This window comes from Carya illinoinensis, chromosome 10 (genome assembly GCF_018687715.1).
Source record: "Carya illinoinensis cultivar Pawnee chromosome 10, C.illinoinensisPawnee_v1, whole genome shotgun sequence".
NCBI lineage: Eukaryota > Viridiplantae > Streptophyta > Magnoliopsida > Fagales > Juglandaceae > Carya > Carya illinoinensis.
In genome coordinates this window covers 5,730,640-5,755,082 of record NC_056761.1, presented here as the reverse complement: position 1 = coordinate 5,755,082, position 24,443 = coordinate 5,730,640, and the positions used below count along the sequence as shown (strand labels likewise).

At 35.7% G+C, this 24,443-nt stretch overlaps 2 protein-coding genes across 2 annotated transcripts; both read left to right on the top strand.

Annotated features, from left to right (window-relative positions):
* Positions 1–245: 245 nt before the first annotated feature.
* LOC122279354 (auxin response factor 3-like) lies at positions 246–7,757 on the top strand. The gene is made up of 10 exons (XM_043089963.1): positions 246–1,094; positions 1,558–1,614; positions 1,757–1,939; positions 2,079–2,163; positions 2,287–2,377; positions 2,444–2,608; positions 4,427–4,549; positions 4,636–4,711; positions 5,797–5,953; positions 6,034–7,757. Exons 1-10 carry the CDS (start codon positions 807–809, stop codon positions 6,954–6,956), a joined length of 2,148 nt encoding a protein of 715 aa, XP_042945897.1. The 5' UTR covers positions 246–806; the 3' UTR covers positions 6,957–7,757.
* Positions 7,758–13,580: 5,823 nt separating this feature from the next.
* On the top strand, positions 13,581–18,403 carry LOC122279765 (MLO-like protein 6). The gene is made up of 14 exons (XM_043090585.1): positions 13,581–13,795; positions 13,895–13,952; positions 14,058–14,215; positions 14,386–14,502; positions 15,041–15,101; positions 15,777–15,865; positions 15,984–16,058; positions 16,208–16,296; positions 16,398–16,447; positions 16,535–16,575; positions 16,700–16,873; positions 17,008–17,043; positions 17,155–17,283; positions 17,858–18,403. The coding sequence occupies exons 1-14, from the start codon at positions 13,661–13,663 to the stop codon at positions 18,224–18,226; spliced, it is 1,581 nt and encodes a 526-aa protein (XP_042946519.1). The 5' UTR covers positions 13,581–13,660; the 3' UTR covers positions 18,227–18,403.
* The last annotated feature ends 6,040 nt before the right edge of the window (positions 18,404–24,443 follow it).

Sequence of the window (24,443 nt, the reverse complement as noted above, 5' to 3'; positions counted from 1 at the left end):
AGGAAGATCCGATAGCTAGTGCGGTTCCCCCAGGGACATGTAATAATTAGGGGAGATTACAGGAGTGGGGATACGAGTGAGATTTGGGGGAGAAGAAGAGGACACAATAGACATCCCGCCCGGAAATACAGGGAGGCCGTACAGAAATCCCTTCTCTTCAGTTTCGTGCATTTATATTAGAATTTTTAACTACCAACGCACTACAGACTACAGTTCTGTTTTTTTTTTTTTTTTTCCTTGTTTCGTGTGTTTTTTTTTTTCTTTTTCCTCTCTCTGTGTATGTCCAAGCTTTCACTGCCACACATCACTGATCACACCCCAGCAGTTGCAGCGTTGCAGCAGTAGCAGTGCTGCAGCAAGCTCAGCCTACAGACCCCAACACAGGAAACAAAAGCAAAACCTGACTTTTGCTAACCAATAAACCCAGTATTCAAAATCCCAACTTTTGTTTCCAATCCATCCCCCACCATCAAAGCTTTCGATTTGATTTGATAGCCAACAAACCTAATTCACCCCATTTCACTCACAAAGCGTGGAAGTAGAAACAAACAGAAAAAATAAAAACAAAATAAAACAAAACAAAAAGGAGGGAGAGCTTTTCTCTTTTTTGAAGACTCCAAGCTTCTTTTGGCAAATGCCAAAGTCACCCTTCCTACCGCCCACCTCTTAAAAATGCAGCCATGACCAAGCCCTCTCCGTCCCTCTTTCTCTCTCCCCAAGTCTCTTTTTCTCATTTCCCAAAAGCTCTTTCCTTCAACTTCTGCTTTGGCTTATTGTAATTTCACAGTTAAGAGGCTTTTAATTTCATGGGTCTGATCGATCTCAACACGACGGAGGAGGACCAGACGCCGTCCTCCGGCTCATCCGCTTCGTCCTGGTGCTCTGCTTCTGCTCCGAGCGCTTCGGCCTCGTCTTCGTCGGTGTGTCTGGAGTTGTGGCACGCGTGTGCGGGCCCACTGATTTCGCTGCCGAAGAAGAATAGTGTAGTTGTGTACATCCCGCAGGGACACTTAGAACAGGTTCCGGATTTTCCGCTTGCCGCCTATGATCTCCCTTCCCACGTGTTGTGTCGCGTTGTTGATGTCAAGCTCCATGTAAGCACCTATATGAAACATCATGGTTGTGTATGCATAAACTCGACTCTGCGTGGGTTCTGAACGCTGTCGGTTATATGGGTTTGGGTTTTGTGCATTTTGATTATCTTTTTGTGGTTTATTCAGGCCGTGTTTTTTATTTTCCTAAAATAATTGGGGGGGAAGAAATGTAGGAAATTCTCTTTTTCTGTGTTTCCGTTCAGCTCAACTTGACCCTACCAGGCTAATAAAACTGAGCTGATTGGAGCTAATTCTTTTGTTTCTTTTTCTTTTTCTTTTTCTTTTTCTTTTTTGTTGTTGGGGGGGGGGGGGGGGGGGGGGGTTTGCTATACTGGTACTTACAAGAGAATTATGAAGTCTTAATTTTTCTTGTATTTTTCTTTCTTTATTTCTTCTTTTTTCTACGCGTATTCCTTACAATGCGGATTTGATGTAAAATGTGTATATTGGGGTATTGGGGTAGGCGGAAGAGGGCACCGATGAGGTTTATGCTCAGCTCGCACTGGTTCCTGAAAGCGAGGTGAGTCAAGATTTTGTGCATCTTTTCTGCTTTCAACAAAATGCAGGGAAGAGGAATAAAATTGAGCTTCTGCTATGTGGCCCTGCTTATAATTGCTCTTCAGCGTGGTCATTTGTTTTTGCATGGATTGTCATTGTGATAGGAATTCGAGCAGAAACTGCGAGAAGGGGAATTTGATGCGGATACAGAAGAAGATAATGCTGAAATAAATGCAAAGTCGTCCACACCCCACATGTTCTGTAAGACTCTTACTGCTTCTGATACTAGCACACATGGCGGCTTCTCTGTCCCTCGCCGAGCTGCTGAGGACTGCTTCCCTCCCTTGGTAATTATAGTAATTTTCTTTTAATTCCGCGTTTGAATCGTCTCCCAATTGTTTGAATGCAAATTTGTGACCGACATATGTGCTTCAGTTTAGTCGTTCTCTTGTATTGTATATGAGCTTAGGCAAATTGTTATTCCAGGACTACAAACAACAGAGACCTTCTCAAGAGCTTGTAGCGAAGGATCTACATGGATTGGAATGGAGGTTTCGACATATCTACAGGGGTAGGCCACAATTCTTTTATACAAATTTAGGGCTCCATGCTCAGAGAGATCTCAGAGACTCAATTCACTATAAGCTTATTTGAACTCTGATGAAGCCCGTTCACTTGGTTTTCGTTTGAACAGGGCAGCCTCGAAGGCATTTACTCACTACAGGGTGGAGTGGTTTCGTAAACAAGAAGAAGCTCGTTTCTGGAGACGCCGTGCTCTTTCTGAGGTAAAAACTTTCACATTCGGGATATTTCTGATGTTATTTGTGATTCTTATCTAATATTTTCTCCAGGGGAGAGGATGGAGAATTGAGACTGGGAGTCCGGAGAGCTGCTCAAGTTAAAGGTAGCGGTGCCTCTTCATCTCTCTGTAGCCAACAGATGAATCATGGCTCTCTGATGGATGCTGCTAATGCCATATCTACGAGAAGTGCCTTCAACATTTACTACAATCCAAGGTATCAAGTTGTCCTCTGTAGTGTTTGCCTGAAAAAAAAAAACCACGGTTAATTGCTACCTTAATGTTTAGGATGGAAGTTACGTATGGTATGTTGAGCCCTAGATTTAGGTCTTTAATGTACAGAGGTTGAAGATCAAATCCCTACTAAAAGTTTAACTCTTCTTTTGAGGTTTTCACTAACAGCTTGTAAGTAAATATATGATTCAAGAAGGCCTTCCGGTTGGAATGGAGTTTTAACTTCTTTTGCATCTGTGTCTTTGTGTTCATATGTATCTGTGGAGCTTCTATTCAGAGGGTTTTGTTGACACACATCTAACAGCAGTGGCGGACCCACGTTATGTGGACCCACATTATACTTACGGGGGGCCATGGCCCCTCCAAAAATTTTTGAATACATAAAATCTTCTAAAATTCCAATATACCTAGAAATGCCTCTCCAATTTTTTTTTTTTCTTATAGTCCCAAAATTTATTTAATTTCTATATATTATCTATTTTCAAGGATGTGGTCTCTCCTAAATTAAAATTATAAGTTTAGAAGAAATAATAAACTTATTAATATAGATTTTATAGTTTTTTGTTATACAATATTGAGCTTCTTAATAAGGAATTCAAGGTGAAAATACAAGAAAAAATATTTAAAGTCAATGATCTATATGAAAAATAGTTTGTAATTATGTTTTTATGATTTTTCAATCTCTTTTTAATTTATATAAGAGAAATGATGTTTGTAGTCCTAGGATGTGCAAGTCCCGCTCACTTCTTTTGAAAACAATAGGTAAATCTAGGAATCACATGAAAAAAAAAATTTATTTTTTAATAGTGGATCCCACTTCTTTTTTTCACAGAGAGTACATAGAGCTTGCATACTCAGATTGTATGTAGCATTACTCTTTACATAAATGTGTCACATTGTAGAAAAGTTCCCCCCTGACACAATTGCTGATTCCGCCACTATCTAACAGGATCATTACTTAAGGATAGGAGCAAGATAAAAAAATCTCACAACTAGAAGTTGAAGAAATAAATCATAGAAACCACCCCCATTCCTGCACTCTTTCCACATAAGTTCCTTTCAAGCATTAGAATCCTATTTCGTCTCTTCCACCAGATCTTCCATGCATCTATCCTTGTCGAAGAACATCACTTTATGTTTTTTTGCTCGGTAAAGTATCCCCATCATGTATGCATGTAAAGAACATCACTTGATATGAAAAGTCTTCTTACCTTTATCTATTCCCAACTGCAATCACCTGCGCACTCTAAAAACTTCCTACACCAATGTGCCTCAAAAGATATATGACTTCTCCTTCCATTGCCATGCCACCATCACCAACTTGCACCTCTTCTCTCAATGCAGCTCCATGATTGTAACAGTCATCTTACAACTCCAATTATGTGTTGTGTATAACCATTTGCATTCAGTTCACCAATTTTACACCCTAGTTTGACCAGGTTGCAGATGTTCAGTTATTGTTAGGAGTAAAGCCCAAGTAGCTTTGGGAGCTGGGGGTTTGGGGGGCACTCGGCCCACAAGCTATGCCCCTGGTGAGGAACTTGCACACCATTATTGGTGCCATGTCTAGGTGGCTTTACCGGGTGCCTGGTGCCTTTCACCATATCGTAGCATCTAACTTTGCCCCCAGTTGTCTTTCTTGCATATTTTTTTCATCATGGGTTTACTCATTTTTTTTATTTATTACCTTTATGCTTAGCTATCTTGAACATTCAAAGATTTTTTTTTTTGTTTCTAAGATACATTTTGCCCTTGCTTTCCAAGTTATGCATTAAAAGTCTGGTTTTTTGAGTATATCTAGTAGGGCAAGTTCATCGGAATTCATAATACCTCTCCGTAAATTCTTGAAGAGCATGGACCATTCTTTTTCAGTTGGGATGAGGTTCAAAATGAGTATTGAAGCAGAAGATGCAGCTGAGAGAAGGTTGGGCATGTTATACTTGAACTGCTTAAGATAACTTAAACCAAAAAAACAAATCTAATTAAAGTCTATTCCCTTCTTTTGGTCAGATACACGGGGCTTATTACTGGAATTAATGATATGGATCCTGTTAGATGGCCTGGTTCAAAATGGAGATGCCTACTGGTATGTAATTATAACAGAACTTGATTACAACATTTTGTTTCTAAAAAAATAAGGCTTGTTTATTGAGGATTGGATTTTAGGGTATTATGGATTTTTTGTTTGGTGTGACTGAGTGGATTTAAGATTATTTGACATTTGATATTATTCATCATCCCCTCTCTTACATCCTTTCTGCTTTTTAAGAATTAGGCGTTTGTTTTTCTCCTGCCACAGCACCAAGAAATGCTTATACTTCCTTCTCTGCTGTTGTAGCTTCTTTTTGAATAAATATATTTACTTTTATATATTTTCCCCAAAAAAGCTAGGCTTATTTCTCATATCTCGATTATGATATTAAATGCATGCCATGTTTCCTTCATTTGACCCTATGCTTGTGTCTTGAAGTTCAGTTTTTAATGTAAAATAGGATTGTTACTATCAAAATGTGACCGTTTATGTAGTCTAATTACAGATTTTATTTTTATCTTTGAAGTTTATTCCATGTTTTGAGTGTTTGAAATCCATTCTACAGACAATCTTGAAGTAAACTTTACTGAGCAAGTCCCAGGCGTTAGGTGACAGAAGACAAGTGTATTTTTTCTTTTGTGGGTAGTTTATAGCATGAGATCTATTTTATTAGGTAGCCCATCCTTCAATTTGAATTTGAGCAGGTGCATGTTGACACCAATATAATATTTATTTATTACAGATGCAACCAAACACCTGAGCCTTGAATCTTGCAGTGCCAATCTATCTTCTATATTTTTCACAGAACTGACGTCTAATTCTTTGATCTGGACCTTTAGCTGGTATCAATGGAGATAGTCTACTGGTTTCCGTTGGAGTACGACTTTGTGTATTATTGGTTGACTGCTAGGTTGTAACTATTACAAATCTTATGCATATTAATGACCAGCCAGTGCAGTGATATCAGATATTTTGATATTCTGTTTGGGTTCTTATGTTTGGATCATTTAGTTTGTTTGGTTGTTTCCTCTTGTGGACCTAAGTTGTCTCTATTTTGTGACAATTCTGTCTTTTAGTATGGGATGTTGCTGTGAAATGTCTATATTTGATGTAGCAAACCTGTTCGCTCCTTTTTGCAGGTAAGGTGGGATGATGTAGAAGCTAGGCATAACAGGGTTTCTCCATGGGAAATTGAGCCATCTACTTCTCTTTCTGGTTCCACCAGCTTGATGGCATCTGGTTTAAAGAGGACCAGGATTGTCTCGCCTTCAGCCCAACTGGAATTTCCGATTTCCAGTAGGTTCTTCTGAATTACAAGAAAATTGTAAATTTCTCCATGCAACACAACTGACCTAGTCTTACTGTTCTTCTAACAGATGGAATTGGAGCATCAGACTTTGGGGAATCTTTAAGCTTCCAGAAGGTCTTGCAAGGTCAAGAAATTTTGTGTTTTACTCGTGACAGTGCTGATACTCATCATCATCATCCATCTGAAGCAAGGTCTTTTTTTAGTCCCAACGCTTCTGGGATTGCTGTAATGGGAGATGCTGGTAGAAACCAAGCCAGAAATTATGATATTTCCTACAAAGCCAAGGGCGTTGGTGAATCTTTACAATTCCAGAAGGTCTTGCAAGGTCAAGAAATATTTCCAACCTTGCCATATGGAAGAGCCCCGACCACAAACAGGGCCCGTGAGAATGGTGACATTGGAATCCTTCATGGTGTTCAAGTGCAAAGCAATAACACAACTATGCACACATTTGCCCCGTCTCTGCATGTTTCATCACCATCGCCTGTCTTAATGTTCCAGCAGGCAAATAATCCAGCTTCATCAAGCTTAGGTTCAATGTATAAGTTGAATAATCTTGAGGATCAGGGAATTAGTAGCCAAAATTTGGCTGTTTCTGAAACAGTTGGTGGAAAGCTCACATCATCCTCATTTAATGAGCGTAGCTTCTGTAGGAAAGAACAAGGAGGCATGCGTTCTTCAGGTTTTGAGCATGGTCAACTTGGCTCTACACTCCCTCCTCTTCTAAATCGATCCACATTTGGGGGCAGCCAAGATCTAGCTTCCTCGTGTAAAAGTAGCTGCAGACTCTTTGGGTTTTCCTTGACGGAGGAAAAACATGTTGCAAACACAGAGAACTCCACTCCAGTTTCGTCCTCATTGAATACTAGAGTTTCTTTTCTACCTCATGTTGGGGATCAATTCCATCCAAAGCCTCCACTGATGGCCAAGGCAGTTGGAAGCAACTGCACCAAAGTAAGTGACCTCTATGCTGTAAGATATGCTTTTTGATGTTGCATTGTAGTGTACTGTTGTAAGGTACGAACTGAAGCTTTGCAAGCAGGGGAGTGTTGTAGATGGAAATGATACAGAGGTATGGGGAAATGATGGAAAGTTGTTACTAGGATAGTTAGGACGATGCTTTTCTGGAGATGATTTGAGGAAATATTTCTGAATATTCCTTTTCGATATCAATGTTATTGTGTTTGCATTCGGCCTCAAGCCTAAGGCGAGTGTGTTTTTAGCATCGTGGGTGGTGCATGCCACATATTATGAGGCTAACCAAAAAATGCTGGCATAGGAGGTGGCCAGTGCCAAAATCTCGTGGATGCTCCTGGATTTTCCTTTATTTCCATAGGGCATAAGACTTTGTATCCTGATTTATTGACAGTTTGTTTAGCTTTATAACCTTATGGTTGATGGTACCATTGACATCATTTTTGCCGGAAATCCCGCAATGTTTTTCTCAAGAACTACGATGTGTACTAATGGTGTAGTAATGGTACGTGAGGTGGCCGAAGAGGATGCATGTACTGCCAATAGGATAACTAAGCCTGTGAGGAGAAAATTGTAATTATAACCTCAAGGCAACTTGATTGTATCTTAATTCAGAAACAACCTTTGTTGGTCCTTTTGTCATGATCTACCTTGGTCTGCAAGGGTCTGTTCGAACTCGTCAAATTCTAGCCAATGCAATATGGTTATAGACCTTGTGGTGATTGGTTTTTTCTTTCAAATTGCTCATCTTCTGTATGAACATATTTGTTCCAAATTTGCATGATATACTTATGTTTTGCTTCTTGTTTAGAACTACTCTCTCTCTCTCTCTCTCTCTCTCTCTCTCTCTCTCTCTCTCAAATTATGCTTATTATTGTCTCTCTTGCATGGCTTATTTCTTAAGATCAGGAGGCTGTGCTATTAATCTGGCTAACATACAACATTCAAGTATACAGGAAAACGAAGGTTAATTTATTTGACTTGCCTGAACTTTCCATTCCATGCAATCCCACGTGCCTCGTAATTAGCATTATATTCTTTAGAGTATTAAATTCAAAATCATACTAATTATAAACCGTGAGATCAAGATGAAAAATTCTTATGACAACGCGATGATCCTTTGAAAAAAGGGAAAAAAAAACAAAAAAAGTCTATGAATGGACAGTCCATGTTGGGAAAATGGATCAATGCAGGTATGAACCGATGAACTAGCATGGGTGCAGACTGCCATTTGTACGTCCACTGTTTTGGCGAAATATCAGACTTTTTGTGTAGTAAAAATCTAAAACTGTGAACTTGGGACTTTTCCTGAAGAGCAGCAGCTCTCGTGGCTCTCTCTCTCCCTTCCACTTGAAAGATTTGTCGAGCCTCCTGGGGCAGACTCTTCTTCCTCTCTCCAGTCAATCTTCTCAACTATTGAGTTCGAATTTGTCGCCTTTTATTGATCTCTGATACACCTGAACGCCCCTCTAGCAACCTCGGCACGAAGAGTTCTACCTACTCTCTCACCGCCTCGCCCTCGCAAGCTCTTTGCCGTGTGTCACAAGCTACCACCAAGAGCGCCTTTTCGATCTCCCCACCCTTGACTTAATTCCTTTTGTTGTTAGGAGCCGCCTTTAGTATCAATCTTTGGTGCGAGCAGATCTTTTTCAAGTCATGTTTAGAGTATTGGCATTGATTTGATCAAATTTATTTTTAAATTTAGTCAATATCAACACTTTTTTATATTTAGCTATTCTATCAAAATTCAATCTCCACATTGGATTAGCCATTTATTCTCTATATAATAATAAAATATTATTAAATTAATAAATTTTTTATTTAATTTATTTTCTCACATTTTGTAATTCTACCAATTAAATGTTAATAGTAATTATATTCTAATTAGATTAATATTAAAAAAAGTATTATTAAATGTTAATAATAATAATTATATTATATTACATTAATATTATTATATTCTAATTAAATTAATATTAAATTAATGTATTATTAAATGTTAATAATAATTATATTCTAATTAAATTAATATTAGAAAAAGTATTATTAAATTTTAATAATAATTATATTGTATTAAATTAATATTACAAAAAAGTATTATTAAATGTTAATAGTAATTATATTCTAATTAAATTAATATTAAAAAAGTATTATTAAACGTTAATAGTAATTATATTCTAATTAAATTAATATTTAAAAAAGTATTATTAAATGTTAATAATAATTATATTCTAATTAAATTAATATTAAAAAAATATTATTAAATGTTAATAATAATAATAATTATATTATATTATATTAATATTACAAAAAAGTATTATTAAATGCTAATAGTAATTATATTCTAATTAAATTAATATTAAAAAAAGTATTGTTAAATGTTAATAATAATTATATTATATTCAATTAATATTAAAAAATATTATTAAATGTTAATAATAATTATATTCTAAATGTTAAATGTTAATTATATTCTAATTAATTTAATTTATTTGTTTGGAATGATAAATTAATATTTGAATGTTTGATGAATGAGTAGTGATCTTCCATCTTTAGCCAACCACTGTAGCAAAAGTCTAAATTATTTTAGACTTGCCCAATCCAATGTGAAAGATTTTTGAGCCAAATTATGTAAAATTTGGCCAAGCATCTCATTTGGCCAAGCCAATGTGAATGCTCTTAGTGAGTGGATGATAACTAGCATTTTTAGAAAACTACTTAGTGAATCTCAATAAATTTTAGTTAAAATTTAGTTAGAAAATTCATTTTTATAAATTTAATCTAATTACTTTTTATAATACTAAATAATAGACTCAACAAATTTTTTACTATTCTATTAAAATATTAATTTTTTAACTTTTCATTACATTAATTCTAATTTTTGTAGCATTAAAATCTTTCACTATACTATATTGAAATTCTGAAAAGGAACCAGCGACGTACAGAAGTATAAGAATTATTAATGATCCTGCGGACATAATAATCCAATAAAAACAAATTTTGAAAAGGAATCTATAGATATTGATTTAGTTTGCGTAGCCCAAGAATGAGGAAGAAGACCAAAGCAAGCACGGAACGAAATGAAGCTGCCAGTGAGAATATAATTTTTTCATGCCAAAATATTATTTTCATCAGCAGCAGTGGCTTAATATATTTGGTTAGTGAGAATATTGAAAGTTAAATTTACTATTTATTTATTGAGGCCACTACAGTCTTATTTTGTGCAATTTAATTAAACTTTAACCAAATTTTATATTTGTTGAACCTATTAGTAGTGCTCTTATACATGAATAATATCTATGGGGTTTCGCGCGTGGCCATGAACGTGAAGCGGCAGGTCTCGCACGGCCACTACTTTATTACCTAGGAGTCAACACGTTCGGCACCTGCTTCCGAATCCGATTAAAAAAACTACTAAAATCCCAGAATTAGTCAACAACAAAATACGCGTTGAGCTAACCATGTGAAAGTTTGCCATTTCTACGGATATGAGAGTAAAAGAATGTGAAACCTATTGAAGTTCAATCACATTCCAGATTTGTGGTGTCCACCACCTCGTCTTCTGAATCTTTCTCCAACAACACTTTCAATCAAAACGGTTTATTAAATGGAAAGTGCTAGGTTGGACGTAATTCTTATGCAAAATGGTTTACTCAGATGTAATATTTTTTCCTACCGTTGCTTATACGTTCTTGATTTATCTATTAACTTCGTACCGGCCTATTAATTGTCTAATAAGTTCAATTGACTTTTAGTTAAAGAAAATTTTATGCACCATATTATTATCCCATTTATATCTTATTAAATAAGATATGTCATATTTATCATCATTGAATGATCATTTATTACATATTTTTTTATCATTAAATTATGGTAAAATATATAACATCATATATAATAAAATGCAAATAAGATAATAATATTGTGTATAGTATTACTCGTTAGTTAATTGGTTGCAGTACTGAGTGCCATTGATGGCCAGCACCTCTTTTCATGTTAATTCTTTTTCATTGAATGCCCAGATGCTGAATGCATGACAAAAACGGCTAGTAATTGCTTCGTGAACTTTTTTGATAAAAGGGGGGCATGGTTTTGAAGGTAGTGTTGTACTCTTGATGTACAATAAAATAAAAAAGAGGGTTGTATCTAGATATTTTTTAGAGTATTTTTCATATAAAAGAAATGTGTTCTTTTGGTATAATTTTGAACTCAATCATTTGTGCAGAGTTGGTTCGGGTTATACGAAAATTAGTTGGGCTGTAGTATCTTGGAAGAGTTAAGTCAAGAGAAATTTTGTTGTACAGGTTAATTTGAGACTTTGTGCATTGCAGAGGACTTGAATTTCCTTAAAGAGATCGAGCATGATTTTCGTGCCTCAGTCCAAACTGGTTTCATTTAAATATTAATTCAATTGTAATTTTTATTATATTATTATGTATTTCACTAACAATATGCAAAATAATTTACTTAGATGTAATTTACATTTATAAAAAGATTCTATAAAAGTAAACTCACAAACTGATATGGTTTAATATAATAGTACGTTAGATTTACTTTATAATAAAATTAGTTTTACAATCTAACGTACAAAATTAAATCACGTTAGTTTGTGGAACCTTTTTGTGGCTAAATCATTTTTCAATTTCATATAATTTGTCAAATATACTTTATAATTAATAATAAAAAAAGGTTACAATATGATTATGGGATCATATATATCAAACCACGTTAGCGAGTAGAATATTGTATAAAATTTATGCGTAAATCAAACATTTTTTTTTATTAAATTGTTAAAACTTTTTTTAAAAAAATCAAAATGCTCGAATAACTACAAATTAAAAAAAAAAAAAAAAACATTTATGCGCCATTACAAGGAAAACCACATTTTTCATTGCAAATGGTTTAAAATGTGTCACAAATACATTTTAGTGTCACTTAAATATCAGTACCACATGAGAGATAATAATACTGTGTCTCAAAGCTATCTTTCATGTCGCTATACAATATTGTCGCAAAAAATTAATCTTTACAGCGTAATTTTTTGTTGCTAAAAAGAGAGACATGATCGACACAAAAAAAAAATTCCGATGGTTAGCAAAATCCTTGCTTGCTACCATTTTCAATCGTCTTAAAATATCAAAAAAATGCTGCAAATGACTAAAGAATTTGCGCGCGGCACTTGCATTTGGTCGCTTCACCCAATTTTGGCCCCAAATAAAGAATCTTCTTGCATCATAATTAAGTATTTCAAATACTAGCTAATTTGATAGTATATACGCTTACTTGTTTGCGTCAATAGTTATAACGTCACAAATATTTTGGATACTAGTTGCCCAAGTACGTACTATTTTCCGCAATTACCACAAATGATGCAAATAATTTTGTTTGTGAGAGTTTTCGGGCGAAAAAAAAAAAATGAAAAACATGGTTAACTTACGATGAACTGGTATTAATTAGCAATATTATTTAAATATATACGCTTCTCACGTTTTGAAAAAACATATGAAAAGTGAACAAATCGATCGAAAAGAATTAGTTTTATTTATCTTTATTTCTCAGCAAAACGTTGATCCTCGATCGCGAATGCAAGAAGTTCCTCTCGTGTACTTGTAGGCACCTACGTACGGTGATTATTTTTTCAAGAAAAATTTTATTTATCATCACCACATGATCACGCATTGCACATAGTTTTTTTATTTTTTTATTTTTTTATTTTTTCTCTTATCAAATATGTGATGTATAGATAATAAGTGGAAGAATTCAATTAATTTAAGAGAAATAAAAAATAAATGTGGTATGTGCATGAGATTATGAATAGCAAAACTCCTTTCTTTTAACTCATGTATGCATATTGGGGGCGATATCTAAAAGCTTCAACAACTCTTTATTTTCGTTATTTGGTAGGAAAATCTCAGTAATTAAAAAAAATTAATTAGTAGATAAGATTTTGACACCTATTGTTAGAAATATTTTAATTAGTGGACTGATAAAACATATATAATATAGTTGCCAAATATAAGACTTAGGTAATGTCTGAAATGTCTATTAAGTGTGATCAATATTAAAGCAACATATACAGACAAACTCATAGTTTTGGTTAAACCATGAATACTAAAGTGGTATGGGTCCAATTCACGTATGAAAATCCCTTAAAGACCCATGAATATTGAATGTGGAAAGTTGAACCGCTATGATCTTATCTCTAATGAGTATAAATACGCTATCTCTACTAAATTTCTACAATGATTTCATATGTGATATTGGTGTATTTGGATTCTCTAACACCTATTTATTTGCCACTTTTAAACGATTGTAAATCTTTCTTTAATGATTGAATCTTGGATAAATGTAGTAAATATTGAGATAAATATTAACCGATAACTATTTTAGTTTAGAAATAATAACGTTGATCTTAAGAAATTCACTGTCAAATTAGTTGATAAAATCTGACTATTTTAAAACGTCATTGATTTCGTACCAGGTGTGGTGAGTCAAATGTTACGTGTACACCAACTCGTGATGAAAGCTAGCGTCGTGCTCTGACTAACATACGCTAAGGGGACAAGGTGCAACTGCAAGGACCCGGCCAAGTACATATTAACCCACAAACAATTGTATCAAGAATTGTGCTAAAGCATCTCTCAGGAGGCATACATCAAAACACAAAAATCCTCTCAGATACGAGAGAGAGAGAGAGAGAGAGAGAGAGAGAGAGAGAGATGGCAGAGGAGGAGGTGACAACAACTGTGGAACGCACACTTGAAGCAACACCAACATGGGCTGTGGCAACTGTGTGCTTCGTATTGATACTAATCTCCATTCTCATTGAGCAGTTGCTGCATCTTTTGGCCAGGGTATGACATGTTGTTGCCAAATATCTCACTTTTTACCATACAGGCATTCGGTTGCTAGTATTTAATCACTAATCAGTCTATTTTGCTTTTTCAAAACAGTATTTCACCAAGAAAAGAAGGAAGTCCCTCGTTCAGGCTCTTGACAAGATCAAATCAGGTGAGAACCCAAAACTGAGGCTCAAATTAATGTTAATGGCGTATGTCGACTTGCTTTCTTAGCATAGTGGCTAAATATACATACTCACTGTCTGTCTTTTTGTAGAATTGATGCTGCTGGGATTCCTATCATTGTTGCTGACTGTAGGTCAAATGCGGATAGCAAAAATCTGTATTTCAAAGAGTGTTGGTGAAACTTTTCGTCCTTGCAAGAGCGTGACTGCAAGTGATGATGATGAGGAAGAAACAACTTGTGCGGAACAGGTATGCATAGTACTGCAAATGTTGAAAACCAAAGCCCTCTTCATCCGGCGAATCAAAGAAGCTGCAAGAACGTTCTTTTTCTTTTTTCTTGTTTTCTTCTGGAATTCAACTCATTACATGCCGAGGAAAGGTCAAGCTTAAATTTAGTTATATTTGTTGCTCTTGAGCAGGGAAAGGTCTCCTTCTTATCAAGGAAAGGAGTGCAAGAACTACAGTACTTAATCTTTGTGCTGGCCCTCTTCCACATATTCTCTTGCGTCCTAACGTTCAGTCTTGGAATGGCCAAGGTAATTTCCTTGCTTCTTGCTGGTTTTTTAGGAACCTAGAATGAGAACTACTTCTGAACTTTTCCTCTCATTTCCTTTAGGTTGTGGGCATGGGGAAGTTGGTTGTTTAGTTTTGACATTCACAAGCTTACAAAATCATGCTGCATACCACAACTGTACAAAAGAACATTTTCTTGTTTGTTTTCACAACACATCTCATCTCATTTTATCATTATAATTTTTTAAAATTTTCACACAAAATAAATTAAATAATTCAATTTTTCAAATTTTAATATAATAATAATATTAAAAAAATATATTCTAATAATATTTCATTCAATTTTTAACTTTTAACGCATCTCATCTCATCTGTAAAAAAAAAAGTTAAATAAGAATAAAATTGTGAGGGAAATTCTACCGCTCGCGCCTAATGTGAACGACGAAACTTCCTGTGATGGAGATATTCTGAACGGGAAATTAACTATGCTGGACTTGTTTTTTTATGTGATTAATTGCTTTTTGTTATTTTTATTTATTATTTTATTTCTCTCTTTTCTAGATGAAGAAATTGGAGTCTTGGGAGGCAGAAACCGGAACACTGGAATATCAATTTTCAAAAGGTAAGCTTTTGTGGCTAGAATTTGGTTCGTTACTCAGAGTCTTTTGTGCACCCTATGGATATTCCTCCCTCATTCATTATGAAACAGAGAAAATAGCCAATAGGGATCTTGATGATTTGTATATACTAATATACAGAAGTTCCATATAATCATTTGACTTTGAAAAGTACAAACCATGCCGATTGCCTCAGAGTTTGGTCCAATACAATAATATATAAATAAAGCTAGCGTGCCGCGGTTGCGTTAAAGTAGTGTTTATTTTTTTTAATTCACATTTTTTATTATTTTTAAAAAATATAAAAAATACATCAATATACTAAAAATTACCTCTTTAATTATTAAATAAAAAAATTCACTAAACAGTCAAATGAAGTGGTAAAGATTGGACAAGATAGTAGCTTTTTTTTATAATATATATCTAGAAGCTTAGTAATAAACTTATATGCTTTCAACCAAAAAAAAGTACTAAAATTATATATGCAAGTTCCTATTTTCTCATAGTAATTTTTCCATATAGCTCCCATTCACAATATAATAATAAAACAAAACAATTTTCGTTTCTTTTATCTGTTTTTTTTTTTTTCTGGGAAATTTCATTAGTTTTATTAATATGTAATACCCAGCTTGTGTAATTATTTTTATTCTTACGTACTGTTCCTTGATAAAAACATGTAGATCCACGAAGGTTTCAGCTCACTCATCAAACATCATTTGGAAAGCGGCATCTGAATTTTTGGAGTGACTATCCATTTCTTCGATTGCTGGTTAGTTGATGTTGATCAGTAATGCTAATGCAAAAATGACCAATTTTAAACATCCATTTTACTAAATTACATGATGAAAAGGAATCAAAATTATAATCTTTCTATCTTTTTTTTTCAGGCCTGTTTTCTTAGACAGTTCTACAAATCTGTCTCTAAAGTGGATTACTTCATTCTTAGACATGGATTCATTATGGTATATATTTCAACCAACCCATTTTAATATATCCAAGTCGATCGATCGATTTCCTTGATTGATACTACTTCAATGGCCGTGAAACTTCTTAATGAATACTTCATACCTTTTTTTTGTTGTTGTCTGCCTTGTACGTACTACAATTCCAGGCGCACTTTTCAGAAGGAAGTAACTTTAATTTTCAAAAGTATATAAAAAGAGCTTTGGAAAAAGATTTTGGGGCTGTTGTTGGAATAAGGTAACAAAAACACCATTGCATCGTACGTTTCTCTTTAATATTAAGCGAATTAAAATTCAGCAACTATTTATTTTTTCTCGGGTATTGATCTATTTTTGCAGTTGGTGGATTTGGATATTTTATGTATTGTTCTTGTTCTTCAATGCACACGGTAAAGCTGCGTGGATCCATTAAGTTTCAATAAATATTAGATCTTTCGATTAGTGCTAACTCGATGAAATTTATTCTACTTCTGCAGTATTCCACAATTATCTATGGCTTCCCTTCTTTCCATTAGCGGTAAGCAAATCAACTTATAAATATATATAGTACTGAAAAAACTCAGAAATGGATCGAGATTTTGCAACAAGCTGATGAGAGTTTGTACGTAGATTTTAATGGTCTTTTGTGTGGTTTTTTGCAGATGCAGTTGCTCGTCGGAACAAAGTTGCAGGTCATCATAACTAAAATGTGCTTAGATAGCCATGAGAAATCTCATGTTGTTAGAGGAACTTTGCTTGTGAGGCCCAGTGACCACTTTTTCTGGTTTGGTCGGCCGAAACTGCTTCTCTACCTAATCCAGTTCATACTGTTTCAGGCAATTGATCCTTATAACCCTTTTCCATTATATATAATCTAAGAAAGTACGTTGTTTAATTGTGAGCAAAAATTTACATTAAGTGGTTAACTTTATTCTGACAAATGAAATGTTTTTGGGTAATTTGCCTGCAGAATTCCTTTCAGCTGGCATTTTTTGCATGGACTTGGGTAAGGATCCTTAATTGAGGTTGTTGTTATTTTCTACGTACGTACCCTTTGTGTTATTAAGTAAAGGGAATTAAGTCCTAACTGATCTACTAACTCTGCTTCAAATTACAGTATAAATTTGGTTTTAGGTCATGCTTCCATAAAGAGAATGAAGATATTATCATAAGGCTTGCCATGGGTGTGGTTGTGCAAATCCTCTGTGGCTATGTGACACTCCCTCTCTACGCTTTGGTCACGCAGGTATATGAAAACCACATTGAGTCTTTCGTTGCCAATTAATCCACATACCCGCACTACATTTTAAAGTTGGACAATGTTAGGGTGACCGACAAAATGAATATTTTTTTTCCAAATATTTTTTAAACCGGCCCTTTGAAACATTTAAAAAAAAATCATAAACTCATTAAAAATACTTTCTTAACCATTAAATAAGAAGAAAATACCATTGTTACAATGTAAGGGTCGTCTTTTTCAGTAGCCCAAACATCTTCAATTCCTTTAAATTTTGAGAAGTGTTACAACCATAAAAATATTTTTTAAAAATAAACTTAGATATTGCTTATAATACATTAAATCTAACTATTTTATAATAGAAACAATTTTCTTAGCTGATTTTCAGTGACATAGTCAACAAAAATAGGTACAAAAAATATTTTCCTCTCATATTTGTACACGCAAGTCAGTACCAAGGGCACGATTTCATGTACAAACTAACTGTAATGAACATAAATTTTCTTGCTTTTTGGAACTAAAATAGTATATCAGATGATGATAGTCATGACCCTCACAAATGCACGTCTAATATGTGCGACAGATGGGCACGTCAATGAGGAAAGATGTTTTCACCGAGGGTGTGGTTCATGGTCTGAAAAAATGGAGAGTGAAGGCAAAGAAAAACCTTGCTTCGAGGAACACAAATATTTACCCTGCACGCCTGATCTCCTTAGACGCCTCGCTTGAAACTTCGCCGGACACTTCACCGTCTTTCGGTGTTGACGCAAGATTCTCCGTAGAATTTGATCAACCATCAGATCACGATCCTAAATTGTTGGCAGTAGAACTAGATGATGATGATGAAGAAAAAAATGTAACACAGAGACAGCCGGAGGCCGAGATCAGGCCAAAGTTGGGCAGCTCGTTTGACGGTTTTGACGTGAGCAGCAGTACTCGGAGAGAAAAATGAAACATTCATTAATATTGGGAGAGCTTTTTTACGAGCTCGGTCGCCATGTTAATTACCATTGCTATTCATAATCATATATAGCTGGGTTGCTTATTTTTTAAATGAGTAATGCTACACATCATTCTACATCACATATTTTATATATTTTAATATTATTTTTTATTTTCATTATTTTTTATTTTATTTTATTCTTGTTAAACTAATTAAGTTGTTCTATTTATTATTTATATACTACATATTTATTATAAAAAAATGAAAAAAAAAATTAAAATAAATGTATTGTATGAAGTGTGAGAATGCTAAATAGAATTTTCTTTTTTAAATATGGAGTAAGATGTTGTCGTTTTGGATGCTTCGTTCCCAAGTCCGAACGGCACATTTTTGTATTGTTTTACTCCCAGTATTTACTATCTCTTGTATGAATGATTTTCTCCAGAATTTTGCTATATACAAATATAATCGCGTACTAATCTGTATATTAATACTGATTCATTTATACTTAAAATTTAAATTAATAATATTTTCAATAAAATTTACATTTTGACCAATCACATCACATTAATACACAGATTAGTACACAATTATACTTGTAACTATACTTTTCCTTTTCTCCAACATATCACAGGAAAGTTCATGCTGTTTTCATGTTTTATTTAAAGCATTAACCCGGGTTGCATGACCAGATTTTCAACATTGTCTCGTTAGCTAGCTTGCAATTCCGAGCAAAACTCTTTCTCATTTAGGAGGATGAAAGTGATTGATTTGTACATTTGATGGTACATCAATTCAGACAAAGAAACAATCAGGATATATTAGTTACGTTGTTAACTGGTAATTACTTTTCATTCATGTTGGACATTAATTACATAATTAAGTGATGCTCATGACAACACAAACGTAACAGTACTTGTGTGGTAGACAAACACTAGCCACAACTTGTAATACATATTTTTCACGAATATTACATCCTTATTATCACAAATAGCATTCATTACTCACATAATTGAAATTCAAAAGTGTGACTTTTCTTTTGGTATGATAAAAAGTGTGAAATTAAATTGTTAAAGTATAGAAACATGTTGACCGTTTAGAGCACAAGTCCATGTGTAAAGCGCATTATCCACATCATCTGAATTACGAGAATTGATTAATAAGATTTGATTGACAAAATTCAAATGTTAAAATTTATTTTTCAAATTAAATTAAATTATATAAATAGGGGTGCTACTCGCCAATGTGAGGGCGGGTGTGGCCCCTTCCCACACCCCACCCGGCCTCCTGCATGGGCAGTAGGTGGAGTTTCCCCCTAAGATCCCCCCACCCCTTTCAAAAAAAAAAAAAAACACCGGGGTAGGGCCCCCCCTATCGGTGCCAAGGGGAGTGGTAAACTCCTAGTTAATTTGCCCTTTTGTGCAGTGCCAACCACAACTATCCCAATTGTAAAAAATCAAAAAAGAAATTACAAATCCACAATAAAATACTAAAATACACAACAAATCTACGATAAAATGCGTCATAAACTAGTAAAAAAATCATTTTCCAAGTACAAACAACAAATTGGAGAGAGAGAGAGAGAGAGAGAGAGAGAGAGAGAGAGAGAGAGAGAGAGAGAGAGAGAGAGAGAGAGAGAGAGATTGTCTTAGAGAAGAAGAGGAGGAGACTCCAAGGAGGAGGAGAATAATAGAATGGCGAGGGAGAAATTTGAGGAAAGAGAGAGGGCTGGGGAAAGATGAATTGACAAGGATATAAGAGAGGAGGGTTAGGTTTAACTTAATCCCCTAAATGATACCGTTGCCTTAAACGATACCGTTGCCTTTTAAAAAATATCGTTATCAAACCAAAGTCATTTTGGTAATGAATTGTTATATATATAATATCACTACATGAAAAAATACTTTTTGCAATGTTGAAAATAGTACCAAAAAGTGGCAAAAATTGCCGCAATTGATCTCTTCCATCAATTTTTATTTGTGGCAAGTTCGTTCCTATTTTACAGTTATTTTTGCTCTTAATCATTGAAAGCCAAAAATTGTTCAAATAGCAATTTATTTCTGACAATTAAGTTGGTCGCAATTAGTTGAAAAATTGCCGCAAATATGTATTCAGATTTCATTTATTGGGAAAATGCTTTGGCGGCGGTAACTTTCCGTTGCAAATACTACAAAAATCGCATCCAAAAGTATTGTATTTCGATGCTAAAAGGTTATAGGAACCATAAAAACTTTTTGTGACCAACATTATTTGCCACAATTATACATTTCCATCGAAAATTTTCATTGCAAATAAAATCTTTCCAACAAATTTGGATTTTGACACTAAAAGCCTATTTTCGACATATGTTAAATTAGCAATAGAAATACTCCTTTTGCAGCGACGTGTAGTGGCCGCAAATAGATTGTTACAAATTAAAAAAATATATATATACTAGTGGAACTGTATGGCTTTCATAGCATACAATTTCACTAGCCAATGCTTAACAAAAATTTGTTACAAAACCTTATAAATACACCAATTAGAAAACATTAAAAATTTAACCGTTACATCCCAACACATATTATATTAAATATTTCATCCCACCTTAACTCAAACACAACATAGTCTCATCCCACCACTTAGAGTTGACCACATATCCTAACAACATAATCTAAGACGACAAAAAGGAAGCAGAAGCTTATAATAAATTTAATAGAATATCAAACACCAGAAGCTAATCCAACCATCCAAAGGAACAATTATAATGTACAGTATGCTACAAAACAATGCTCACAGGTTGAAGGTGCCATATCCACTATATGAAGATGACATAAGTGGTTAAACAAGTGCCCATTTCTCGTTCACAATGCAATTGCAAGATGTTCTAAGTACTTGTCAAGCAGATGAAAGAAAGACAAATCAATAATGAGTTGATAGTCCCACTATAAATAAATAATCGAGTAGAGAGAAGGCCGTATGCAAATTGGACTAACCGATTGTAGGATTTGCAACAAAAAATGGTGGGTTTGAATTAATTTGCAGTAAGAATAAAAAATGGAGAAGACGAATTTGAGGAAGAAAAGGGAATCCGGATGTGTGAGTATTGTACGAGGGAAAATCGAAGGGGGGATACAAATTAAAATTCGAGCAATTTGGTGTTTGCCACATTAAAAACACATTCATAGCGATTTTTGAATCGTTGCAATACAATATATATCATCTATGGTGACTTTTGTCCCAGCAGTAGGAGTTAAAAGCACTGGAAAAAGACATTTGGACAAGTTGATGTTAAAACTCCACAGCGACTCAAAATTTGATGCAATTAAAGAATTTTTGCAGCAATTTTAGAATTTTTGCAACAATTTTATTTCCAACTGACAAAAAATTGTTGTAATAGGCTTTATTTCTTGCAATGTATATGTATATATATATATATATATTTTCATATATATAATTGGCTAGCTCAAATGTGAGGAGTAGAGAGGTAGGGGGTAGGCCTGCCCAGATTGCCCCCCGCCCTTGTTGGGTATTTTTCCTGCGGGCAAGGCTCCCATCCTCGCATGGGACAGGTAGGATTACCTATGCTGCTTAGGCGAGGTTGAGACAGTGGATGCAGGGTGCCAAAGGTGGTGTTTCACCACTCACCCCTACATATAAGCACTTTATTAGACGCACTCTCTATATACAACGATTCGTGCTTAAGAAACAATATTTTTTTTAAGTATTGCTAGAGTGTCACCTAACAGTAACCACTGATCTGCTCCTAGGTAGGGCTGGGCAACCGGGCCGGATTTTTTTTCCGGGTTCCGGTTACGGGCACCGGTCCGGAAAACACCCGAGCCGGTACCCGGTTTCTAAAACCCGGGTGCATCCGGGCCGGGTACTGGATTTAAAACCCGGTACCCGGATTTTAAATCCGGTACCCGGGTTTTTTTAAAACCGAAACCCAGCATCCTGATTCCTCCCCCCCCCAATCTGACTCTCTCTCTCTCTCTCTCTCTCTCAACGAATTTTCCCGAAACCCTAATTCTTTGTTCTGTTTTTTTTCTTCTTTTCTTGCAACGTCTCAGCAACCAGACAAAACACAGCCGATACGGAACGGAGAAAAAGAAGAACTTACAGTTTTGGCAATCACAGCACCCCATCCCTCATCAAAGGCTCTCTTCATGACGGTGTAGTTAGTCCCCGGAGGACCCGACCCAATAACGAATGGGTTGGGCATGCGCAACCCATTGACAGTCACACTAAGATCGGCCTCCGCCCGAGCCTCTGAAGATGAAAACACCTTCAAACCAACTCTACTCGGACGAGCCCAGGTGGTCCTCCGACGATGCCTAGCGAAATCAGCCACCGAGTTCTTGCTCCTGATCTGAGTCAAACTAAGGGACGCCATGGCTCAAAAACTCTCGCAAAAGTCTTGGGCTGAAGCCGGTGAAAACAAAGAATTAAGAAAAGACGGAAGCTAGCTGAATCTGAGCTGTAAGATAATTTATTCTTTGGGATCTGAGAGAAACGTGGAATCGTGGGTGTCGTTTGCGTCATATCGTACGCATTTGGGCTTTGATTACTCGGAGCCGAAATGTCTGAAAATTTTAATAGGAATTTTAGAAGATCATATTGCACATGCAGATGCAAATATGGGGATCCGATGATTCCGATTCCCACAGATTCTCTTGATTGAATATTTGGTTTTATCACATAGGTTCTGCATATTTTGTACTTGTTTGCTGGTTCAGTGAGTGCATTTTGAATTTGGGAAGCATTGAAGTGAATTTTCTGGCGTTACTTCCTAATTGGGCAGTGGCGTTACTTTTTTGGTGTATGAATTTTCTGCATGACAACTTTGAATTTGGGAAGCATTGAAGTGAATTTTGAACGAACATTATGCGCAAAGATCTGAAAAATAAAGAGAGTGCCGCAATACATTTTTTCTGAAAAAAGTTCAATAATATAGACTTAAAAAAAAAAACTGGGTTGAGACCGGAACCCGGATTTCCGGGTTGTAAAAACCCGGATCAATCCGGGTTTCAGCCCGGGTCGTAACCCGGGTATATCCGGGCCGGACTCCGGCCTGGATTTGGAATCCGGGTTCCGGGCCGGGTGTGATGACCCGTTTTGAGTGTATTTTCGCTGAAATATTTGTTTTTATTTTAATTAATATATTAGCTATTTATTTTAATTTATTTGCGTTTTAAAAATTGGGTTTTTAATTTAATTTAGTTTATTTGATGTTGTGTTTTTTTTTAGTTGTTTTGTGGTTTTTAATCTTTTTGGCGGGTTAGTTTTGCTTCCCGAAAAGAGGGTTGGACCTCATCTTTTCCCTACATCTTTTTCCTTTTTCCTCTTTTTCCTTTTTCTTTTCCCTTCTTTTCCTTTTTCCTTCTTTTTCTTTTTTTTTTCTTTTCTTTCTCTCCTCTCCCGCTCGACCGAACCCCCCCCGTGCTCTCTCTCTCTCTCTCTCTCTCTCTCTCTCTCTCTCTCTCTCTCTCTCTCTCCTCCCTCTCCCCCGCGTCGTCTCTCTCTCTCCTCCAGCCCAGCGCCGTCCGGCCACCAACCGGACCCCCACCGGTCCCAAAAGTTCCCCCTCCCTCCGGCGCATCACCCCTCCGAAAGCCACCCACGGCCGTCCGTCACTTCCTTTAGCTTCACAACCATCCCTTGACCATCCCCCATCAATCTCGTGTCCTAGTTTGTCCCCGTTCAAAAGTGGGTTTTTCAGACCCACGGCCACAGTGAATTTTCACTGTGACGTTGCTGTTTTTCCGCCGCTTGCAACGCCGCTTGTTTTCTAAAATTGCCGTATAGCGCTGTAAGTATTTTCCAAACCCTATTTTCAGATTTTAATATATATTGCTCATTCAAATATTTTACTGTTGTTGGTTGTTGATTCCGGACTGAGTCCGAGGAGTTTCGGGGGTCGGATGGATGGAGGACGAAGTTGTCTGTTTAATTGTTTATGTTGGTTGGTTATTTTATCATGCATTGATTTGGCATTTCATGGTGCATGCATGTGTGTTTTTGTTCACATGTGAAAAGCCTGTGTATTGGCGTGAGTGGTTTTACGGGTGCGTGTGTATCACGAGCCCAAGCCGGGATGGGTTATTATCTCGGTGGAGCTCCTCTGGTCACTCGGGAGCGGAATAAACTGAGTGATGTCCCCTGAGTTGTCGAGAGAGACGACGGGAGCGGGGCTAGGGGATGCTTGGCTACGAACGTGCCGGGCGCGGAACCGGGCATCGCCCTA